Source organism: Benincasa hispida, chromosome 10 (genome assembly GCF_027475165.1).
Source record: "Benincasa hispida cultivar pf3 chromosome 10, pf3_genome.v1.1, whole genome shotgun sequence".
In the NCBI taxonomy this organism is placed as follows: Eukaryota; Viridiplantae; Streptophyta; class Magnoliopsida; order Cucurbitales; family Cucurbitaceae; genus Benincasa; species Benincasa hispida.
This window is the reverse complement of record NC_143487.1, coordinates 51,427,092-51,452,486: the sequence shown is the minus strand read 5'-3', so window position 1 is coordinate 51,452,486 and position 25,395 is coordinate 51,427,092. Positions and strand designations below refer to the sequence as shown.

Sequence of the window (25,395 nt, the reverse complement as noted above, 5' to 3'; positions counted from 1 at the left end):
CCTTCCTCCACCACCAGAATATTCACATCTAATAGCATCCAACATACCCAATGAAATGAGATTCAATTCAAGTGTAGGCACATGTCGCACATTTCTTAGATGTGTTATGGATCCATCAATAATTTTGAGAGAAATAGATCCAATGGCAACAATTTTGTAGACATTGTCATTACCCATAAGCACTTCTCCTCCACCCCAAGGTCTATAGGTTGTAAACCATTTTGTACAGCCAGAGTCCAGAATCCAATTTTGTGTTTCTTGGGAAGCTAAGGTTGATGTGCTTTGTTTGGATGTTGTTAAGGCCACAAAAGAAGTATAAGGGCTCTATTCTACCACTGATGCCTTGGCCTTTACCTCTTCAGCCTATACTCCTTTCTTACTTTTCTGATTTAAATTTTTCTTCAAGAAAAAAATAGTCTTCTATCAAGTGTCCTTTCTTATGACAAAAATTACATTTGAGTTTGCTTTTATCTTTCTAATTTTTACTATCTTTCTCTTAATTCTTGTTCTTTCGTTTTCATACAGACCTTCACCATTATTCTGGTCTTTCTTCTGAGCAAGAATCTCAAGCTCTTTGATTTTGATGGTTGAAATAACACTATTAATGGTTAGTTCTTCTTTCCCATACTTAAGAGCAACCTTTACCTCTCTATATATTTCTCGTAATGAGTTCAAGAGAATAAAGGACTCATTTTCTTCACCAACCTTGTCACCCAAAGTTTTGAATTTTCAGACAATCTCTTGAATTCACTCAAATTATCAGTGAATGATTTGTTTGCATCCATTCAACATGTGAAGAATTTTTTTTTCTTAAGTATGCTCTACTGGGAAGATCTCTTACAAGATATAGCTCATCTAATTTAGTCTACACCATAGGTTGTTTCTTGATCAACTTCTCTTAGCACATTGTCTGTCAGATTTAGAACTATTGTTTCAAATGCTTTGCTCTCCATTATTTCTTTTTCTTCACAGAGATAGTGGTTGGGAGTTTTGTTGGATGTCAAGGCCTTTAAGGCCTTTTGCTGTACAATAACACCTTTACCTTTACCTTCCACAAAGGAAAGTCATTTTTTTCCATCAAATTTCTCTAAATCATATCGTGCAACTGTCATTTTCTTTGATGAGTGAATTAAGAATTTTGGACTTGAACTCTTCTTGAATACTTCAGGGCTCTAATACCAATTTGTTAAAGTTTACACGTGGTTTAAGAACAAAGACACTTGGCTTTCCATATTTTTACTTATTCTTACTCTCAATTTTCATGTAATAGGGAAACAAATACATCATTCAAGAAAGGGAGTCTAAAAAACAAAACTATGGAAAGAGTTACCAAGAGAAGGACGAAAAGGTATTCATCATGTTGAATGTTTTAGAAACTGAAGAATCAAAACGAGGTAGAAGATAGAGGAGAAATACACAAAGACTTAAGTGGTTCGGTCAAGGTAAGACCTACATCCACTGTGCAATCAGGAGCCAAACTTTGTTAATCAGAGAAGAAAATTATAGTATAATCAGATAAGTTTTCTTGACCCAACTCTCTTAGCCTTAAAACTTTTATAGAGATAAATATACAGCTCTTTACAACTGAAATACCATATTTTAGTTTAACAGAGAGTTTTGTTTTAATAACTCTTCAAAATCAATACCCAAACACCCTCAAAAGCATTTAAGAATAGTGGCCCAACAAATAAAATAATATAGTACTATATGACGTATCAAATTGTGAGTGGAAAGAGTACGTGCATATGGGTGGTAATGGTTCGTCTGTAAATTTATGGGGAAGAAGGTAGGCAAAGTGAATAAAAACTAAGAAGCATATGAACTACATCCAAACTCTAAGGACCAAAGATATGTTTTTCTCTATATTTAATAAAATGGGGATACATAGAAATCTTTGTGTGGAAGTTCGAGTCTATTTGATAGAAGGAAATGAGTTTCAACTCCATGTATTTGACAAAGTTTATATATATAGTGTATATATACTATGTATAATGAAAAAATCAAACCTCTAACCTCAACACCTCTGATCACCCTTGCCAAATCTGCTATTTGGATAATCCTCCATCACCTGTTTCTTCTTGATTTTTCTTTCATCTTGAGGTTTTGAATTACATGGTTTCTGGAATTTCAATCTGTCTTAGGTTAACTAAAATTTAATTTTTAGGGCAGTTTTTTCTGCATCCTTCTACTAATTTACCTTCATTGGAGTACTCAAATCCTATGAGAAAGAATGAGAAGGGAGTAGAAACAACAAGAGAGAAGAGGGAGAGACACAAATACCTACAAATAAACTTTAATTTAATAAAATTAGGTGCCAAAAGAGTATAATTGATCAAATTGACGTGATTATAATCACCCTATAGTTTAGAGGTGGTTTTTAAAAAAAAAAAGTTTTCATTTAAAAGGTAATGGAGTGTAAAAATATATCAATTAGAAAACGGGTGAATATTTAAAAATTGACATGATAGCTGAGTTTTTATTTAATTTTTTTAGTATAAAAAATTGATTCTATATCAGATTCGAAATATTGATGTCGATAGAAATATCAAGGTCTCGATTTGGTGAAAATATCAATATCGATGAAAATTTTGGGAAACTTTATGGAAATTAATGAGAATTGTTGGAAATTGTTATGATTAGTTACTGAAACTTTGATTGTGGCTAAATTATACTATAATTGATCATTTTTAATCATCATTTCTATAAAATAAGATAGCTTTTAGATGCATATTGTAAAGTATATATATAAATGTTGATGCGGGAGTATAAATTTAAAAAGAAAATGAAAAAATAATTACAAAATTTAAGGACATGAAATATTTTCATACAAAATAATATTAGATTGTTTATTATAAAATGAAATGTACACAAAAATAAAAAGTCACAACGTTAAACTTGCATGACATGACATAACATTATAAAGATGTAAAAACCATAACATTAAACATAAAAGAGATACAAAAAACATAAGATTAAATATAACACAACAATGGAAAAAGAAAAAGATAACTCTACAAGTAGATAGAGTTTAAGAGAAAACAAGATAAATACAAGAAAACTCACATCAATTCAAGTTTGAGGTGAAATGATGTAAAACTTTAATGAAAAGAATGTTGGAATTTATGCCCTAAATCTTGTAGTCTGTAAATTATAAACAAATTATTGAATAAATAGAATATTATTTATTTTGAAATAAATAAGGTGTTCTTTATTATTTGCATAACTCAAATCCAATAAACTAAAACTAAGATCCAAGGTTGTTTATTGTAACTTGAACAGTATGTGGTTGACAAATAAGTAGATTATGTTGAAGTAATAACCTAAAAAGTCTATAATATATGGATAAGATTGGGTGTCTTATTCTGGTAAACACTATGAATATAACCTGCTTTGTAACTGTTACAAATATTATAAGTGTTACAAACGATTTGATCAAAATCGTTCATGTGGAGACATGTGAGTAGGGCTATCCTATACAATGAGTTTGTATAAGGCCGGATCACAAAATATATAATCTCTCTTTGTAACACCATTAATTGAAGAGATTAATATTTTAAACGATAATCATGTAACTCGATCTCAATCTGAGTGAGTTATGAACTCCTGCTTATGAGGATAGTTCTTTGATTTGTATGGGTAAGAGTGACCTTAGTTGTCGACTCAATAGGCCTACCATTTTAGGAACGATCAGAGTTAGGAGTTGGAAACATAACTTCACAAGATAGAATTAACTCCTTCCTACCTTTAGGTAAGTAAATGATTTATTCCCTTAAGTGGTAACTCCGGGACTTGAACAATGAGACACCATTCTTTCACTGGCCCAAGAAAAATTTGATTTATGGTATGATCATAAATAGATTGTTCATTAAAAGACCAGTAGTACGCAAGGAGCAAGAGGTAATTACATGGGCAAAATGATAATTACAAACTCATATTTATTTTATTAGAGAATAATTCTCTGTAAAAGATGATTCTCTTCCCAACCACACTAGGATCCCACAATCCTCCTTTATTCTAAGAGGGTAGCAAAGAAGACCTTTGGTCATGTTCCTGTTGTGAACATGTTGTGTTTTATTTAGAAAACTAAGAGAAGATCTTTGATGTTTTGATCTATAGAGGTAGTTAACTTTCTTCCCTATCTTATAGAGAAGCATGCTTAACACTGGACTCGTATGTTTGTGCTATATAATAATTCCTACAACAAAATTGGGACAAAATCGATCACATGCTTCTACAGGAATTTGATTCCTTCAAAGAAAAGTTTGAGTGAAGTAAAAAATAAATACGTGGTTTCTTAGGTAATAAAAAATTTTTTAGGGTAAAATAGAAAAACTTTCATTGAACTAGCATAGTTAAAAGAAAAAAAAAAAACAAACAAACAAACAATATTTTGGTGGAAAGATCGAAATTTCGATAAAAATTTTGAAAATTCAAGAAATTAAAAAACATGAAATTCTCTCTGACCCGAATTTCGATATTTTGACCGAAATTTTCTACTATGGTTCTATGGTCTATATCGTACATCGAATAAGCTTTACTTTTAGGCCCTGCTCAATTTTTATTGATATTCCTGTGTTTTTGAAAGATTTTTACTTCTTTTTTACAAACAACTAAATAGATAAATTTAGCAACAATAAAAAAAATGAACAAAAGGTAAAAGTTCAAAATTCAATTTGAAACATCAAGTCAAAATTAGGTGATAGGAACCTCCTTTTAAGGCATCAAATTATTTTTTATATTTTATTTAATAATTTTGATGTAATTTAAGTATTTTTCAATTTTATTCTTTGTATCACATTTTAAGTAGTATTTTTGTAATTTTATTATAAATCATGATGTAACATTAGAGTTTTCTCGGGAGGCTCTTTTAGGTTGTTTGGAGAAGTTTTACGATAAATTGAATTTTGTCCTTAGTGCTTTCTCTTTTAAGTTTAGCTAGAGAGCTTCTTGAATTTTACAATTCATATATGTTGAGTTGTATGCGAAAGATATTCAAATGGGATTGACCATCCTATATTGTAGAGTATTCAAATCTTGTGCCAAAAACCTTGTTTTTTGTCTCAAAATATTTGATTTTAAGGTAACCCATGTCTAACCCAATTCTTAGTGTTGAAATCGAGTTGATTTAGGGATTTTAGTATCAAGAATCAAGGATTCTCATTCCAAAAGAGTTTCTAATTCCAATTTGCTAGAATTTTTATATCATTAGGGTATGGATTGATTTTTTTCCAAAGGGAAAAAAATACAAATATTGTTATTCTAAATGAATTTATGAAGGAAGGCACTTATCAAGAATGTCCCCCCCCCCCCATCGGCCCACAATTTTGATGTTGACAAAATTTTGGACCTAGGGAAAAGTTCAATGGACAATAGCAAATTGTAGGCCAGTTAGATTATTGCTTCATTTGTTTGTTTTCAAATATCATAAAATACCTAAGCATTGGAGAAACTATTTTTTCCTTTTTTTTTTTTTTTCTTAATCTGAACTCAAAGGCAAAATATGATCTCCCTCCTTAGGTACTTCCTCCTGGGTACGTGCAAGCATTATAACCTGAAAATCCACAGAAAACGTAAACACTTCAATAAAAGCAATAACATATAATATGTAGTTTCAAACTATTGAAAACTGAGAATCGTTGAGTTTTGACAATATATTAAAAGTACAGTTATCTCACATCTGAAAAATTCATAGAAGTAATAGGCTACACGCACCATAAAAAGAGTCTATATTTTTTTGTTTCTAATCATTTCGATTTGAAGCATTTTAAACTTTGTATACTAATTCAATCGTAATTGTGATATAACTTTTTAGAGTGCTCTTGTAACAATTTTCTACCTAGTAGATTTTTGTCTGGTCTACATTTTTTCTCCGTTTTGGAGTTATTCCACATTAATTCCTATATTTCTTGTTTTATTGCTTTCTTTTAGTTTCTCTATTGTTTTTCTGTTTATTCCCCCGTAGTAGTGGGAGGAAACCCCATAAGAAATACTATGCTCCTTTGATAATGGCCCCTCTCTCTCCCTTTCCCCGTTGCTTGTTTGTTGAATGGAAGAGATATAAGAAAAGAAAGCTTACTAGGATTTGTGGATGTTAGTATTGCTGTCTGTGAGAAATCACAGTTCCATGGATTCTTGCCAAGTGATTGATAGTAGAGATTCATAGCATAAGCAGCATGTGAATGTACAGTATTTGGCTCAAAACAGGCACCCCCTGGTTGGATTGGCCCGCAATCAATACCGTGCCCACAAGCGTAGTCGAGATTTGACTGAAGTTGATCATCAGGAATGCCTGCCTTTGGCAGGCACCAAGCAGGTGCAGTCGGTTCCGGCGATGGGGTGGCTGGTGTTGTTGGAGTTGTTGGAGTCTGGAACATAAAAGGGTTAGCTTCTAGGGTGTAAGATTAAGATGATTGGATTTGATTTACTTTCCTGGTTAAGTACATCAAAGTAAAGTTGTTGAAAACCATACAACTTGATGCAAGAAGCTTGTTTTATCAAACACATTTCAATGATTCAATCATTGACTACAGTATGAAGATTCTAACCTGGCTGTTCTTTGAGAGTCCGACATCATATGTCATGGTTAGATCGGGACGAAACAGCCCAAACGATCGTTCGGAGGTGGGACCAGGTTTCAAGTTTTCATCATAGAGAGCGAAGATATATGTATCCACTGATTTTCCAGGCATCAATGGAGTACCCACCATTGATCTAAGATGTGCAATCAAATTGCCGTTGTAAGCTCTTGCATTTTCCACACTTGGTCCAACTTCATTGCTATCCCCGCGATACGCCCACCCCGTCTCAGCCACCATGATCTCAACGTCCTTGAAATCACCAAGAGCATTCAAGGCAGACCTTACTGCATCAAGCTGTTGAAATCATTATGGGTCAGGGACCAAATAATAATAGCTCCCAATAATGAAGGTAGTAGTTCAAATTATTAAAATCTGTTGCAAGACATCATGAATACAAGTTTTAAACAGACACGGTAGTTGAAGACCGCAAAAAGAAATGCCACTAAATTCAGAATGTGCTGGTTTTTGGCTGTGCTGATGGGGACACCAACACTACCCTCCAGTAAGAGAGCCATCATATTCTGTGGTCCCTGGATAATCACAAGTATTTTCCATAATCACCCAGACCAAAGCCAAGATATCTGAAGTAATTAAGGAGTCATTTGGGGCTCAACTTGTTTTGGGTAGAGTGTGCTATTATAGTCCACTCAGTGTTTGGGTCTTTCATTCTAATAGTTGAAGTTTCCAATTATTATAACTCATAAATAGCTACAACAAAATTATTTGAAAATCCTCGTTATCTATAGTGTTTATTATTTTGTAACTATCCTCTCTCCTCATCTGTAATCCAAATTACAATAGTTTGCATCCAAAATACAGACCATTATAATTCAGACTAAAAAAGTCTACATTACAAACACAAACTATTACAATTCATAAACTATAATAACCAACTCAGTGTCCCAAAGAGTTTCTACTGAGATGTTGGATTTCTTTGATCCTTGAAAAGAAAAGGAAGAAAAATTGCAGGCCAATAATATGTAAGCATTCCTTCATCTACTATAATAATTGATATATTTGGAAGCACTTACCGACATTAAATGCCATTGACCAGCTGTAACCGAGCATAAAATAGGTCACATCACACAGAAAAAGCAAGCTAATTTGCTAGGATTCTAAAGGTGAATAATCTCCCAACCCCCATTACTTTTTTCTTAAAACTCTTTTTGGCCTTTTGGGTTAAAAATACAACAGAATATTAGGCAAGCGAGTGATCTTCATACATTTGATTTCTTTCTGGCAATATCACAAACACCTTGCAAGCAGATACAGTCTAAACTTTAAAACACATTGTTATGTTTTAAGCAAATTTAGGCAAAGTTCTCACAAGCAAGCAGCAAATCTAAATAGACCACAAGAACTATACATAGCAACAAGATCTTTAAAAAGTATTATTGTGACCTTCCACCTATTAAATTCCAGATCTAGCTGCTAGGAAGAAAATAACCCAAATTAATAAAGATTCTTAACGTCTTCCAAAATACTGACTCTGAAAATGGTAAGATTGAATCAAATATCAAAGTGCTGCTGATTTCGATGTAAATGGAAAGCTTTATTTAACCTCAATTGAATTAAATAAGAGCATCAGCGACAGCAACCCCAAAAAGAGTGACGTTGTGGTTTGGTTTCAACAACCCTACGGAACTGGACAGAGACAAGTTTGGTATATCTTTATAAATAAGTTTGGATTTTACTAGTGTGTATATATATTAACAGCCAAAGATTTTCAAAAGCCAATGTTCAAACATTTTAGCCTTTAAAAGAGATATTTTCTGGATTTCAACCTAAAACAAAGTTGGTCACTATTATAAATCTTCATGAGAAATTAATAAATTAAAAGAAGAAATTTCTAATATTAAAAATATAAAATTCACAAATTATGATTTACCATTCTAAAACTCAAAACTCTTGGAACCAAAATTTTTGGGAATTTCCATTTCGTAACTTAAAAACATTTCCAACAAATTTTCATTTTATCTAAAAAAAAAAAAACTCGTTTATTCTTTAAATTTATTATGAAATTACTACAGAGATAAAAAGTAGATCCTAGTAAAATTAATTTTTCAAAAAGTTGGAATTTTTTTAGTTTTGACTCCAACAAAGTGGATTTTTTTTTTCTTTTTGCGAAAGAATAAGAATAATTATTTTTTCCTCATAATTAATTTTTTATAAATCATTAAATAGAACTACCTTATGCACAATTTAATCTTCAATTATTTATAAATTAATATTATATAATATAAAGACAAAGTTCAGGTTTTTTTTCATTTTAGCAATAAATGTGAGAAATGAGGATTTGAATATGCAATTTCAAAATAAAGAATATGTTAATAACCATTAAGCTATACTCATATTTGCAAATGGAGAAAAGTATTGAATCAAATATTTGTTACATTTGCATTGAAAATATTTAAAATGATATTTATTTTGTTAAATGTTGATTGTTTCAACATAAATCTAAATTTCTATCAAAAGTTATAAAAAAAATGAATGTAGAATTTTAAATTACTCTTTATGCAAATTAAAATCTATTTTCGGCATGATTGGAATTGATTTTGCATGAGTTTAAAATAATTATGTGAAAATTTTAACAGATTTAGACATGCTTTTAATAATTCAAAATCAATTTGTTGTGTTTGCAATCAAAGAAATCATGGATAAGAATACAAAGACGACGTGATATATAAACGATGACACGTCAATTTTAAAAAAGTAAAAAGAAAATGAGCACAACATCGATAATTTTATTAAAATATACATTTTTAAACGAGACGAAAATTCAAAGCTAATAAGTTTGTGCATCCATATGTTTTAAAAAAATTAATTTGACGTATTTTTCTCTCAAAATTTATTATTTTTGTCCTATATCATAATGTCTCTATTTAGTATGTTTAACAAACCTCTATCAAATGTTAGACTCATATTGAGTTTAAGCAACTAAGTATCCAAGTGTTCATATTATTCTTGTCTTACTTTAATGTCTAATAAGACATTGTAATGCTAATTTTATGTCTAATAAGTTTATAAACTCTCTCACTAATTCTAGAATTACTAAACACAAAATTAAAATTGCGGCTAGTTAAATATTTACCAATCAGATCAAGATTTAAAAATATAGAAAGTTATCCAGTTTAAGAACCTAATTAGAGATTAAAAAGTTAGATAAAATACTTTTTTTACTATAAATTTTGAGTCTAGTTTTCATTTGGTCTCTAGATTTTAAAATATTACAATTTTATTCCTTAAGTTTTGAGTTGGATTTTGATTTAATCACTAAATTTCAAAATATTATAATTTAATACAAATCAAACTCAAAACTTAAAACTAAAAGTGTAATATTTTGGAACTTAAGAACCAAATAGAAGTTAGACCTAAAATCTAGGAATCAAAAAGCTATTCTTTTCCAATATGATGAATGTTTCGAATTACCCTAGAAATAGATAAAAAAAAATAAAAAAAAGTTTTTTGCTCCCTATTTGATCTCTACCGTTCAAAATATTGCACTTTTAGTCATTAAGTTTTGATTTTAATTTCAATTTAGTTTTAAATTTCAAAATGTTATACTTTTAATCCTTAAACTTTGAATATTGTTTCAATTTGGTCTCTAGATTTCAATATTTATAATTTAACCTCGATTTTTCATTAAAGTGACTCAATTTTGATATTAGTATTTATTAATTAATTTAAATTAATTTATGAAGTGAAATTTTAAAATTAATTCTACTAGTGATGAAAAAATAATTAACTTTATTAATTATAATTTTTTTTAAATTAATTAACTGACATTAATACTAAAAACCAAAAACTACATATTTAGTGAAAAAAATCGAAATTTTAAGTATAAATGTTAAAATTAAAATAAATGGATAAAATTATAACGTTTTAAAATTTAAAGATTAAATTCAAATCAAACTCATCTTTAAATTCAAATCAAACTCAGGAATCAAAGTGCTGTATTTTTAAAACCAAATAGAAAGTAAAAACAAAACATGGGAACAAAAATATATTTTTTTTCTCCAGAATTTAAAGGTAACAATTATTGACACGTGGCAGAATTTAAGTGTATTGCCGTTTGACTAAACTTAACGTATACGTCGTCGATCTTTAAGGAGTAGGACAAAGTTTAGAATTCCATATTTAAATATATAATTAATTAATTGATTAATAAAAATATGAAATTGAAGAGAAATGAATTGGACTATGGAGTGGGTCACTGACCTGAGCATCGAACATGTTCATATACTTTATTCCACTTCCTGAGTCGACTCGTCCCGAGTTAGGTTGAAACAAGCAAAACGCCAGCGTTTCAGGCCTCGGATCACTCTGGTACGCGAAAAACGGGTAAGGATTTATGGCAAATGGCGATTTCTTCTCCTTCAGAAATTCCACCACCGCCTTCATCGTCTGTTCAAACACCGGATTAAACCTCCCTGACGACGGCGGATCCGACTGACTCAACACCGCCATCGAATGCACCGTCGACACCTTCACCTTCCCGCCGAGATTCGCCGAATTCAGCGCATTCTGCACATTCTGCATCGCCGGAACTAACTGCGAAATCAAATTCTGATCCATCGACGACATAACCTCATTTCCGACGGTAACGAGCACGATATTACTCGCCGGATAGTAAGGATTAACATTGGTGTTGATCCACTGCGCAGCGGAATTCGGATTGGAAGCCAAGGCAGGAATGTCACCGTTAGCTACGCCAATTACGATTCCAATTCCGGTGTTGGCTAGGGCTTTGATTATGAGTGGATCGGCGCCGTAGAGACGGATTTTGGCGATGGAAGTTGAGCGAAGGAGATTGGCGGTGGAGGACGGTGGTGGAAGATTGTCGGCGACTTGGCCATAGTTGACGCCGATGAAGGATTGAGAATCTGCAAAGAAAGAGAAAGGTGTAAAGAAAGTGGAAAAGTGAAAAAGGAGAATAAGAAAGGGAGGAGGAGAAAGAGACCGGCGAGGTAAACGGCGGCGAAGAGAAAGAAAGAGAGGAAAGGGAGTAAAAAGGAAGCCATAATTGAAAAGAATGGCAGAGAGAGAAGTCTCTGTATTTCTTCTCCCAGCCTCTGTTTCTGTGTGTGGCTCTGTGTGTTGTTTTTGTTTTTGTTTTTGAGAGATGGGGAAGGTGGGGCCCTGGGTGGCTGTTGGAAGAGAGGGGTAAAATTGGAAGATTGCCTGAAAAGAACACTCCCTTTTCAATTGGGAGGCCCACTCAAGTTATTACATCATGTACCAATTAAAAAAAAACATACAAAACATAGCAAAGTATGGTATAGTTGCAAAAATGTAAGATGTCGAATATTTGTAGATTCTCGAACATCTTAAAATATCCATATCTGGAGAGTTTTAGATATTCTCTTGAAACATGAATTTTCTGAACTACCGCATTGAAGGCATCATCTTCTTACTTTTTTTTAACCTTCTTTTTTCTTATATACACATAAATATCACTTTTTTATATTTTCATTTTGTAACTAAAATAAGGTTAAATTATACCAAATAATTGAAAATTTTGTATGGATGTCCCAATTTTTGAGGTTCAAAATGTCAAATAACCCATTTTTAAAAAATAATGCCAATTGACCATATGCTGACATTATCGTCATACCAAATTACGTAAATTGCCCTTACTTCTTCGTCTTCTTACCTTTTTACTAAGAAACCACCAAAACTAAAAACTCTTCATTCAAATTTTCCAAGGGCAACGGCTTCGTATTGCTCATCAACTAAAAAACTCTTTATAATCCATCATTTCGGCTTGCAAACGATTCTACTGTCGCCGAAAAATCGAATCTGATCAGTAAATCTTTCAATCTGTGCCTAAAAATGTCTTACACTGATAGGTAATGGGGCTCTGTAGGTCGTTCTGGGTTTAGAAATACATTGATATGTTTTTTTTTTTTTTCGATGTGTTCTGTGGTTGAAGACGAGTAGAAAGAGTTTGTGAGCGAGATAAGTTAGAGTGAAATCGGTAGAGCGATATTAAAGAGAGCCACGCCAAAAAGGGTGGGTCGTTCTAGAGTTTAGAAATACTGTGAACCTATAGTTTTTTTGGTTTATTTTTCTGGTTTTCGATGTGTTATGTGGTTGAAGACGAGTAAAAAGAGAGAATATGAGCGAGATAAGTGAGAGTTACTAGAGAGAGCGACACTAGAGAGAACGATACCAGTAAGAGCGAATCCAGCGAGAGCGAGTCTAGCGAGAGCGAGTCTAGCGAGAGTGAGTCTAGCAAGAGCGAATCTAGCGAGAGCGAATCCAGTGAGATTTAAACAGAATATTGTTTTACAATTTTTTTTTCTGAAGGAGTTTACTGATTGAATCTTTATTTCATACAGAAGTGATTTAAGATGGCAACACGTTTCAAAATGCCCAAAGCCGACCGATTTCCCGGTCAAGTAACGAGCTTGGCCCACATTGCTAATACAAACAAGATTATGAAGGAAAAGCTTACGCCAAGGTAGTTAGACATGTTCAAGAGAACAGTTTTTGGGCGATTTGTAGTCGTTGACATGGTGTTTAACAACCCAATTATCCATCACATGTTGATGAGAGAAGTGAAGAGGATGAGAACAGACTCAATATCATTCTCTGTTTGTGGAAAGGTTGTCACTTTTTCGAAGGATGACTTTTTGTTGATGACTGGTTTGTGGCAATCCCCAACACGAGTTAATCAGAACCAGCAGTCCTCGTATGAACTTGCTATCAAGTATTTTGGTAATCGAGTGACGAAGAACACCTTACATCTCCGTCAACTTGAAGAAAAATACAAGGAGTTGGAGTTTGAAAATGATGATGATGCTGTGAAGATCACAATAGTCTACTATACTGAGGTCACAATGATGGGGAAAAATAAAAAGAAAAATGCAGTGGACCTCAAACATTTTAAGGACGTTCAAAACTTAGGGTACTACAACAGTCTTGATTGGGGTACCATTATTTGGGAGAGGACATTGGATGCCCTAAAGACTGCGTTGAATGATAAGAGCAGTCTATACAAAACGAGGGTAAAAGGAAATAAAAATTACGTTGTGAAGTACTCTTTACGTGGATTTCCACAAGCGTTCCAGGTAAATTTGCTTAACATAATAATCGTGTTGTTTGATTTAATATTACTATTGTTCTTAATATATTTTAAATTTTATTTAGGTATGGACGTATGAGATCCTAGCTTCATCAATAGCTGGGAACATTGCGGAGCGAAGAAGCAAGGTGGCTTTGCCCCGCATATTACGATGGTCATGCTTTCACTCAGTGTCTTTCAAAATACTCGAGAAAGAGATATTCAAGTCTAATAATGTATATTTACTCTATGCATAATATGTTTATATCTAGTTGTTAAATTGACACTAACCAATTTACTGGGTTGTTAATGCAGATAAAGGTTAAAGAGGGTACTGTCATGTCAGATGCTGAGATAGAGTTTCGGGATACCCCAGTGGACAAACGACCTATATTTGATCTAGGGTGCGGATGATGATAGTTCTGAAAGTGGCAATAGGTCGACTAGTAATGGGGGTAGTCCTGAAAGTGAAAGTGACGATGATGAACATCGTAGAGATGACAATGATGAAGTTGTCAGGGTGGAGGAAGGGGATGAACCTGAGCATTCTGAGCACGAGGATGTTGAATATGGAAAAGTGGAAGGAGGGACATACACACCTAGTGATGATATGTTCCATGATGTGATGGGGGATGTATGCGATGAAGACGAGTTGAACCAACTTGTTGTCTATCTTACGGACTCCCGTAGAGAGCGACCTATGGATGAGGAGTGTCTTGAGTGTCCAGCCCGCTGCAGGGAGGGAGCCAATCTCGACGATTCTATTTATTCGTACCTAGGACCATTGATAGCTCACTATCGAGGTTGGATGATCGTATATCAGGTTTAGATTGGCGTAACGACATGTGCATGCACAAGTTCACCATCTTACCAATTGGTGTAACGGTAAATTTTGATATTTCATTTCTTAATTTCTCATTATATTTCGTTACTTAACTTCTCATTTTATTTGACAAAGTCACCTTAATGCTCGAGGCGGGGTATTTAAACAAATAAAGAATAAGACACTTCTAGAGGTTGCCCTAGCATGGGAAGATGAAGACACGTATAAGGTCTACGTCATCGATAAATTTGATGTCAAATGGGCAGATGTGGATTTCGTTTATACGGCAATGAATATCAGCGACCACTAGATGGTCCTTGCAATGGACATTAACGGAGGCCACATATTCGTATTCGATTCACTTCTGTCATACACACCAATAACAAAGCTGGTGAATTGGCTAGAGCCATTGACGGTCACAGTACCATCCCTACTTCACTACTATGACGTGGATCGTTCAAAGCCAGACCTATCCACAGCCGGTTGGAAAATCTCGCGACCTATGAACGTCGACATATAACACGGGTCGCTTGATTGTGGCATCTTTGCAATAAAATTACTAAAACACCTGGTGACTGGTGCTGATCCGTCTATAATCACTCAGGAAAAGATAAGTGAATATATGATGCAGTTAGCGTGTCAACTATGAGCAAACACTTCATATTTTTTATGTGTATAGAACATGTATTTTTTATTGTATTTTTTATGTATGTAAAAAAATTTATTTTTATATATAATGGAGCTACTACTCTTTTCATTGTATAATTGAACATATATTTTTTATGTAAGTTCAAAGTTCAAAGTTCAATATCATAATTTTATCAGAACATGTATAATTAAGCTACTGCTCTTTTCATTGTATCAATGGTATGTAGAACATTATATGGTTCAAGGTTCAAAGTTCAAACATTGAGAAAGCGAGATTTTGAGAGAGGGCGAGATTGAGAGAGCGAGATTTTGAGAGAGAGCAAGATTTTGAAAGAGAGAGTTTGAGAGAAAGCGAGATTTTGAGAGAGAGCAAGATTGAGAGAGCGAGATTAAGAGAGCATGAAGTTATTATTTTTTGTTACAAGTATGAAGATTGAGAGAGTATGAAGTTATTGTTTTTTGTTATAAGTATGAAGATTGAGAGAGTATGAAGATTGAGAGAGTATGAAGATGGAGAAAGTATGAAGATTAAAAGAGTATGAAGATTGCTATTATAGAAATACTCCAGCTTGTTATTGTTTTTTGTTTACAAGATGAAAGTATGAAGTATGAAGTGTTACAAGTATGAAATATGAAAAAGTATAAAGTATGTTACAAGTATGAAAAAGTATGAAGTATGTTACGAGTATGTTACAAGTATGACGCATGAAAAACTGATCAATGATAGTTATAACAAATGAAATGTTACAAGTTAGTTACAAACTAAACTAGATGAGGGGTGTTTGTGTCACAGTCTCTGGCATTTTCAGCACGTCGCACGGTTGTAAGCGGTTCGGTATAATTTTGGCGATTATGCCCATAATTCCCACACCGACCACATTTCATTTGTCTGCGAAATTCTCCTCTGGATGGTATTCTTCTCACTCTTCGTCACCCGGCCTGTGGCACAAACTTCGGAGGAAGGATAATCTTTTCTACATATCCAGGAGGTCTTTTCCATTCAGATATGTGACCAAGTGGATTTATAGGCGCCGCTTACACAGTTATTAAAGAGTCTACTGTATAAAATCGACTACAAAGACTATGGATGGGTATATTTCGTTCCTTGGCAGCAACAATTTCATGCGAACACGGGATACCAAGTGAGTCAAATTCCTTATATGTGCATTCCTTCGTGTGAAGATTGACAATACTGTCCAATTGATTATCTCGCACATGTACCCGATAACAATCAATAGGCTCCACCCGATATCGTCTGCCCTTATTGGCCTCACTTGCCAATTGGGTTTCACAGTAGTCAGAGTACAATGTCGCTCGAGATGTCTAGTAGTTCCTCCGTTCGTAGAACCATGATTGGAGCATTCCTCTAACATGTTCAATCAAGCATACTATGGGAAATAATTGATACTCTTTAGTTAACGAATTGAAACACTATGCACTGTTAGATGTCATGTTATCATATCTTCATTCTATTTGGTAAACTCGTGCCCACCTTTAAAGATTAATGTCTTCCAAATATTTCGTGACAGCACCGTCTCGAAAACTACGGAGTTCGTCCCATTTTGTCTGGAACTCTGTCATGCGAAATGCCCTTGTTGCATCTCTAAATATCCCAACAACCGTGTCATCCTTAAAGTTTGTAACTAGATTTTGTTCTATATGTCATGTGCACAATCTATGAAATTTCGTGGGAAAAAATACACGAATAGCATTGCCGATAGATACCATCCGATCAGACACAAACACCAGATTATCGGGTTCTCCGATATTGCATTTCAAGTTTGACATAAACCATTTCCATGATCGATTAGTTTCATTGTCCACTATTGCATACGCTAGTAGGTATAATTGATTGTTCCCGTCCATAGAAACCGCAACCAACATGGTGCCTTTGTATTTTCCTTTCAAGTGCGATCCATCAACAACAATACAAGGCCGACAGCTTGCGAAACCTCTAATACAAGGCCCTAATTCTATAAACATATACTTGAAATGCACCTCATCTTTAAGTTCGATCTCAAAGACTGTACCCGGATTGTCTATTTTTAACGCTTCTCCATAAACATGTAGTATGGAGTATGAGTATTCTGAAGTACCTCTAGTGAGATCATACGCGGCTTCCCTTGCACACCACGCTTTATCATAACTTATGTTCACGCCATAATCTCTCCTCATATCCTCAACGATATGACAAGGTTTAAAAATATGTCATATTCTCGTGAACTTATCTTTAATGAGTTGACCAACAACCGTAGCAGTTGCTTGTCTATGGTCATGATTCAGAATTCCAATGGAACATGTGTGCGAACTGCAGTACTTTGTGATCTTGAATATATCAAACCCTTCCATTTTGACTGCACGAAGGCTCCATTTACATGTTCCCCAATACATTTGACAGTGAACAAAGATTTGGTTGATTTTCTGACCTTAAATTCAAAATTTTTGTTGATAGACAGAATAGATAATCTCATTTTCAAGTCTTTTTTGCTAAAAAATAGTTGACCAATTTTAACGTCCTCTGTCCCAGATGAAGAGGTGTCAGGCATAATCAACTTTATCCTATGACTTGAAGACACAGATGGTGGAACCACTGAAGCTGCTGTAAAACGACGCACATCTCCATGATCACGATCCATTTCATTCAATCCTGTTGGTTGCTCATTCACATCCACTGCAGGATCACAATCCATATAATCGAATGTTGATGGTACAGTGTTGGTAGATAATGGAATATCATCCTCTTCTCGACGAAACTGATATGATTCCTCATATTGTCTATCTACAGCCATATCATCATAACTCACATTTCCAAACCCCATTCCAATATTTTCATCCTGATTAGATTTCAATGTTACAGTTATCTGAAGTCTACTAAGCTCTTCTCGCAAAAGAAGGAAGCAAACATCATCATCATTCCTTATGCATTGTGGAAGGGCTTCAAATTCAAGCTTATATTTAACTTTCAGGATAAGATCAAACTCTGAAAAACTGACATTTATAACCCTATAAATGCGATATTTAAGTTCTTCATACTTCAATGTATGAGGCACAATGATTTCTGTCAACTGTCCCCCAATATACGAACTTTCATTCTCATCCTAATCACCTCCATATCAAATAAGTAGACACTTTTTTGTCATCCTACAAAGCAAGAGAACATTTGTCATTAAGTTGTACAAGCAATTGAAATGTACTCTCGCTCTCAATCTCGCTTGCTCTCTTTATTAATCTTGCTCTCTCAATCTCGCTTACTCTCGCTCTCAATCTCTCTAACTCTCTTACAAAATCTCGCTCTCTCAATATCGCTCTTTCACAAAATCTCGCTCTCTCAAAATCTCACTCTCTCTCTTACTCTTCATCTTTCTTACTCTCTCCCAATACAAAATTTCGTAATGCTACCTTTCAAGAAATAACACAACAAAAATAATTAAACAGATTCAAAATAATGAAACACCTTTCTGAAAAAACTGTTCCGTTCTGAAAAAGCCTCGTCTTGGAAATCCCCGTTCGAAAAATCTCCGTTTAACAAAACATCGTCGAAAATCAGAGAAGTAATCACCTTTGAAATGGAGTTTAGAGTATAAAGAAATCACTATTGTATTGTGTTTAGGTATTATTGATTTGATTTGAGGCTTCTGTCATGAAAATTGTCAAATCATTCGTACACTGACGAGCAATCACATCAAACCAGGAATTTCAAGCAAGAGCGAGAGCATTTAATTAGACGAGAGCAAGATTTACCTCGTGTGGCTGGTGTAAGGGCAATTTACGTAATTTTGTATGGCGATGATGTCAACAAAGGGTCATTTGACATTTTGGACCCAAAAATTGGGTCATCCGTATAAATTTCTCCCAAATAATTCTAGATTTTGTAATTTATGTCAAAAATACCTTTGAACTTTCAAAAGTTTGAAAAATACCTTTAAACTTCTAAAATGAGTTCGAGAATACTCTTACGGTTAGTTTTGGATGGAAATCATTAATACTTTTTGTTAGAAATACTTATAACTTTCAAAAGTTTTAAAAATACCCTTAAGCTTGAAAAATGTTCAAACATACCCTTACTGTTATATGAACAAAAACATTAATAATTTTTTACTTCTCTATTTTTCATCTTATTTCTCTCACCCATTCTTAAATATCATCTTACTCTCTCTTTTGTTAATTGTTTGACATTTATTTATATAAAATAAGTAAATAAAGAAAATTGCACACTATATATGGACTACAACAAGAAGAAAGAGAATAAAGGAAGTATAAGGGGTTTTAGGACTTAACAAAGTTGTAGGTTAGTAGTAGAGTGTATGTTAATAGCTAAATACATTTTTTTTTTTTTACTATTTATCGTTTTGGAATATTTTATGGGGAGATTTTGATTTTGAAATTTTGTGAAATGTTGTGTGATTTTATGTTTTAACTTAAAATTTTTATTACTAAGAAAATTGGTGTAAATTGAAAAGTTAAGAGAAAAATAAAAGTATCTATATGGGAAAAAAAACTATATGTATGATTTATTTTTAAATTGGTTCTTTTCGAACTTAAGGAAATTTCAAACAAGTTGATCATCATATCAATAGTAGGAGCATTTTTAAACTTTTTTTTTTAAAAAAAATTTGAAATTATTTTTGCAACAAGGTATTAATAGTTTTTGTTTATAAACTAACAGTGAAAGTATTTTTTTTTAACTTTTTTTTTTCTAAGTTAAGGATATTTTTGAAACTTTTGAACCTGCATGGGTATTTTTGAAATAAAACTTTAATTATTTCCATACAAAAGTAACAACAATGGCATTTTTTAACTTTTTTTTTAAAAAAAAAAAGTTTTGAGAGTATTTTTAAAATCTTTTAATTAAGGGTATTTTTTTACACAAAGTACAAAGTTCATAGTCATTTCTTATAATTCAGTCTTAAAATAAATACTGTGAACTATATATTTTACTCCCTTTGATTATATTTGTTTTCTTGGAAAGATGTTCAAATTCAAATTTAAATTGATATTAATTTTATAAAAAACTTAAATTAATATATATTATTTTGTTAAAAAAATATAACAAATAAAACTATAAAACTATATTAATTTAAAAATAAATTCAAATTAATAAATAAAAAATATTTTATATAAGTTCAAATTATATTAAATTAATTATAAATTGATAAAATAGTTGTAAGGGTTTTTTGGAGCATTATGTAAATTTAAAATATTCCCGAGTAGAAATCGTACACAAGAAACACAATTATCCAAGTATTCTAAAGGTATCTTCAACAAAGCCCGAACACAGAAAGACCCTTCATTATTATTAGATAAAAGGTAAAGGAGAAAAAACCAAAGCTAGGAGTTGACAACTGCGAGAAACGTCGAATAGGAAAGACTTAGTATATAATATGTGCCTTTGTTCATTAGCAATTTCTACAAAATAAACATATTTATTTATGTTTATTTAAGGATGTTGGACTTCTATAATTCCAGACATCTAAAAATTCCAATTATCTACATTCCCAAAAAATAAATGGACCCTTAAATCCATCTTTTGGAGTCTATCATTGATAGATTTTATTATTTTTATTAAAAGTGTTATCCAGTATGATTATCTTATAAATTGTAATCATGTTCAATTTTTATAATTTGTAGGTCCAATTTTTACTACTATTAAAAGTTCAAAAACTTGTTCAAGGCTAGTGATTATAGTAGGGCACCATAGATATTAGGGTAAGCCTACAACCTTTATTAAAATTTAGAAACTTATTACTAAAACTTTAGGGGGCGTTTGGGACGCAGAGTAGGTTATTATAGTTTGTGGTTATTATATTCGGTGAGTTAATAAACTGTATTTTTATAGTCTATGTTTGGGGTGCAGACTATTATAGTCTGGTCTATAATAGTCTGTGTTTGGGTGCAGAGTACTTTAGTCTGTGTTATAACAATTTGTGTTTGGACTGCAGGTTATTATAATCTGAATTATAATAGTCTGTAATTTGAATATAGATTTATTTTAGATCGTGTGATGTGTTAAACAATCTGTGTTTGGACTGCAGGTTATTATAATCTGAATTATAATAGTCTGTAATTTGAATGTAGATTATTATTTTAGACCGTGTGAAACTTTTTTACTACCATCTTTTATGATACTAATAATTATGCATATGAAATATCATATTTTGAAAATATAATTAAAACTATATGTTCCACCAATTTATACAAAATTAATTGGATTTTAATTTATGGTAAAAGCTAACCTGTTTTTTTTTTGTCATTTTGTGAGGTCCTTGGTTAACATGGACAAAAAAAAGTACATTACTTTCGGATGCAATTCATGTGCTTCGTATATAAAGCTCTCTTCTTTGGAGGTACAAAAAAATGTAAGACAAAAATAAGTAACTCATAATTGTATGATTAAAATATGATCAGCAAGTTTTCACACCAAATCTATTACAAACTTAAACTCATAATTGAAACAAAGTAATCATTGTTCATTATTGAAAAACAATCCAAAACACGGGTTGATCAAGCATTCTCTTGAAGGAGGAGGTTATAATAGTATCGCAAACACCGAGTACATTTGTTGCAATTTCATCCTTCCTCATCCTATACCTTGGACAATCAGTTGCAATGACATTTACCTTGATGTACGTGTCATCTAACGCACCCAGACAATTCTGCAGTGGAACAAAATAAGAAATATTCATGCACATACGTTCACCTAACAAATAGGTCACGTCAAACTAATGTTGGTTTAGTTGAATTGTACCTCAATCCATTTCTATCTCTGATCTGTACATGAGTTTGTGATTAGCAAAGTTTTTTTTTAACAACACGCCGTGTAATCGTAACACCGCTAATAAAACAGTGTTGAAATGCCTAGAAACAATCTCACTGGACCGTACAAATTCTCTTTGAACTATTCGGTTCTTAATGTCATGGGTTGAGATATGTAAGAACATGGAAACCATCTCCTCTACATCTCTAACTTCAATTCTGACTAATCCACCAATTGTCTTAAGTAAATGACATAGAATGACAAAATATCTTCTATCCATTCTTATACTTTGATGACAACATAAGTCGGACTCATGAATGATTCAAAAGTATGTTTAATACGATGTCTATTTTAACTCTATTGTTAAAAAGTAACTGACATTGTGAAGTTGTAAATAATAATTACAATACTGATTTTTTATGTTTTTTTTAAAACAAATACACCATAGATGGTACTCTATTTTTTAATTCATGTCCAACAAACTGATTTTACTCCAAATATTTCTATAATTGTATGAGATTGTCCACTTGGATATAAACCCTCGTGACTTTATTTTTGGAACCACCCAAAAGGCCTCGTACTATTAAAGATAGTTATCCTCTCTTATAAACCCATGATCATCCCCTTATTTAAACGATGTGAAACTTTGATCGCATTTCCACCCAATAATCAAGGATATGATACTAGTTTGTTACGTATTCGGCAATTAAAGAATACAAAAATTTGTTAGCTACGTCCGTGAGGCTGTAAGAAAACAATATTATTAGAGAGAATATTTTCTGAATACACCAAAACAGTGCCTCTAAGAGTTAAAAGAGTTTATATAGCGCCCTACTCTAAACCCTAAGGTCATAATCGTGAATAACTACAAATCAATAAATATGCTAAATATGAATGTTGAATAGGTTTTGGGGGCGTTGCCCCTGGACCTCGGCTCACTGACCGGACAGTGAGACCCCGTACTTAGTTGTTCGAAGCGCCAACAAACAAATTTAAGACATTCCAACAGATTTTTTATGTTCTTTTTAATGCCATATTAAACATTTTTTTTTAAATCTCCATTTTATATGTTCTTTTAAAGCCCAGTTTTTTTTAATCCATAGTAAACAACGGAGACTTACAAATTTGATTTTTTAAGTTTTTTTTTTTTAATTCCATAGCAAACTGAATTTTTATTACACTATTGATTGGGACTCTTTTCTTAAAAAAAAAAAAAAAAAAAAAAAAAATATTCTTTATGTTCTTTTTTAATGTCATATTAAACAACATTGTTTTTTAAAAGACCGACAAGAGAAACAACAAATTTTAAAGTTTCATTTGGAGAAATGGTAAAAAATGTTTCAAAATTATAAAAATAGAAAAACAAATTTATATAATAAAAAATACTAATTAGTAAATGACAAAACTACCCTAAAATAACAAAATTAAGTACAAAAGAAAATGCAGAGATACGCTGCTTCAAAAACAACTCAAAAACCACGAATACACCCTATCTAGACATTCTTGAACCACAAATACATAGTATCTAAACATTAAGCAAAATTAAAAATCACCCAATATGGTCATTTATGCAAGGGAAGATGACGAGCAGTCGATAGGGGTCATTGTCATTAGAAACAAGCAAAATTAAAAATCACCCAATATGGTCATATGCAAGGGAAGATGACGAGCAGTCAATAGAGGTCATTATCATTAGAAACTTATGTATACAACAAAGAACTTCCTCCAACGTGAAAAAGAACAAAGTTGATTTTACAAAAAAAGTTGTTGTTGGTAAATGAATATGTGAAGGAATTGTAACTTCATGACGATGTGACCATTGGAAGTATGATTGCGTTTCACACCAAACCAGTTATAGGGAGTCTTATCATCTTCATTCCATGTGACCATTTTGCTCCTTGGATCTTGAAAGCCAACTTTAAATACTATCAATCCCACAACTTCATTGTTGAAAGTGATGCTCAAAGTAGAAACAAAAGCAAAAAACATGTGTGCAAGCGAAAAAAGGTCGGCAACCTGGTGAGGGTGGTTGTTAAAAGCTAGCCAAGATGATGGAATTAAGAAAGAGTTGTTGAACCAACGATCGAAGACATGAGATTGCAAAGGAGAAAATGAGATTTTGGGGGCGGCTAAGTGAAAAGATGAAGAAGATAAGATTTAGGGTTTTTTGTTATCTTCTTTTAATAAATAATAATGATGATGATAATAAAATAAGAATAAGAATACTAATAATAATAATATTAATAATATTAATAATAAACTGAAAAATATATATACACATCCACGTGTTTCAAATATTTAAAATTTAATTCCCATTTATATGTTTCTTTTTAGGTTCAACAAGCCATTTTTACATGTTTGTATATGAAAAATTGAAAACATCGAAAATATAAAGAAAAAAAATCAAATTAATTTGATAATAATATGTATAAAATAATAAAAAAAATATTTAGATAAAATTGAATTTTTAACAAACATGTAAACACATCAAAAGTTAGTTGGATAAAATCAAATTTGATAATAAAAAATAAATTCAAATATAAATTGGAAAGAAAAAACAATAAGTTTTTGTTTATTCTTATAAAAAAAATCGATAAGTAGCTAAATAAAATCTAATTTAATAATAAAATATAAATTCAAATATAATTCGGGGTGAAAAATCAAGAAGGGAGTTCGTTTATTTATAATTACACTGTATTCATAATTTCAATTTCATAAGCTTCAACAATTACAATGTAATTATAACTTCATCAATCACAAAAACCTATGAAAAAGTCTAACTCGTTGTAGAGGCATAGCAAAAACAGCAAGATTGCAAAAGTGAATACGTATTTGTTTGTCAAAAAGATAAATTAATGATAAAATATAGATATTTCAAATATAAATTTGATTTTAAAATCTGAATATTTTATTAAGGTGGGATAAATTTGAAAAGTGGTTAAATAGAATATAAAATAATAATAAAAAATAGAGATTATATTAACTATATGAGTAAAATTAGGAAGACACTTGTCTATCAACAATGTAGTTACGTCAACAACATCTCAAACAAGTCAAGGGCAAATTAGGAATTTCAAAATTTGCGGCCATGTGCATGTCACATGAGTTGCCATAATTTTTATTCTTGAGCGGTTTTGCTATTTTTTCGGATAAAATCTCAAAACCCGTCATACACTCCAATTCCCTTTTTTAAAGGTATGTTTTTATGTTCTTTTGAGTCCAACAAACTGATTTTTTAGTTTTTTAGTTTTTATAGACTTAAAAAACTGATTTTTTTTTTTTTTTTTATTCCATAGCAAATTATTTTTTTATACACTATTGATTGTGACTCTTTTCTTAAAAAACTGATTTTTTTAATGTTCTTTTTAAATGCCATATTAAACAAATTGTTTTTCAAATCTCTGTTTTTAGGTTCTTTTGAGTCAAGCAAACTATTTTTTTTAGACTTAAAAAACTGATTTTTAATGTCGTTTTTCCATAGCAAATTATTTTTTTTATTACACTATTGATTGGGACACTTTTGTTT

The 25,395-nt window shown here is 32.0% G+C and overlaps 1 protein-coding gene across 1 annotated transcript; it reads right to left on the bottom strand.

Annotated features, from left to right (window-relative positions):
• Nucleotides 1-5,171: 5,171 nt before the first annotated feature.
• LOC120088042 (glucan endo-1,3-beta-D-glucosidase-like) lies at nucleotides 5,172-11,814 on the bottom strand. Its single transcript, XM_039045064.2, has 5 exons — nucleotides 11,539-11,814; nucleotides 10,797-11,461; nucleotides 6,546-6,872; nucleotides 6,077-6,365; nucleotides 5,172-5,551 (listed from the first exon to the last, which is right to left on the bottom strand). Exons 1-5 carry the CDS (start codon nucleotides 11,597-11,599, stop codon nucleotides 5,514-5,516), a joined length of 1,380 nt encoding a protein of 459 aa, XP_038900992.1. The 5' UTR covers nucleotides 11,600-11,814; the 3' UTR covers nucleotides 5,172-5,513.
• Nucleotides 11,815-25,395: the final 13,581 nt, after the last annotated feature.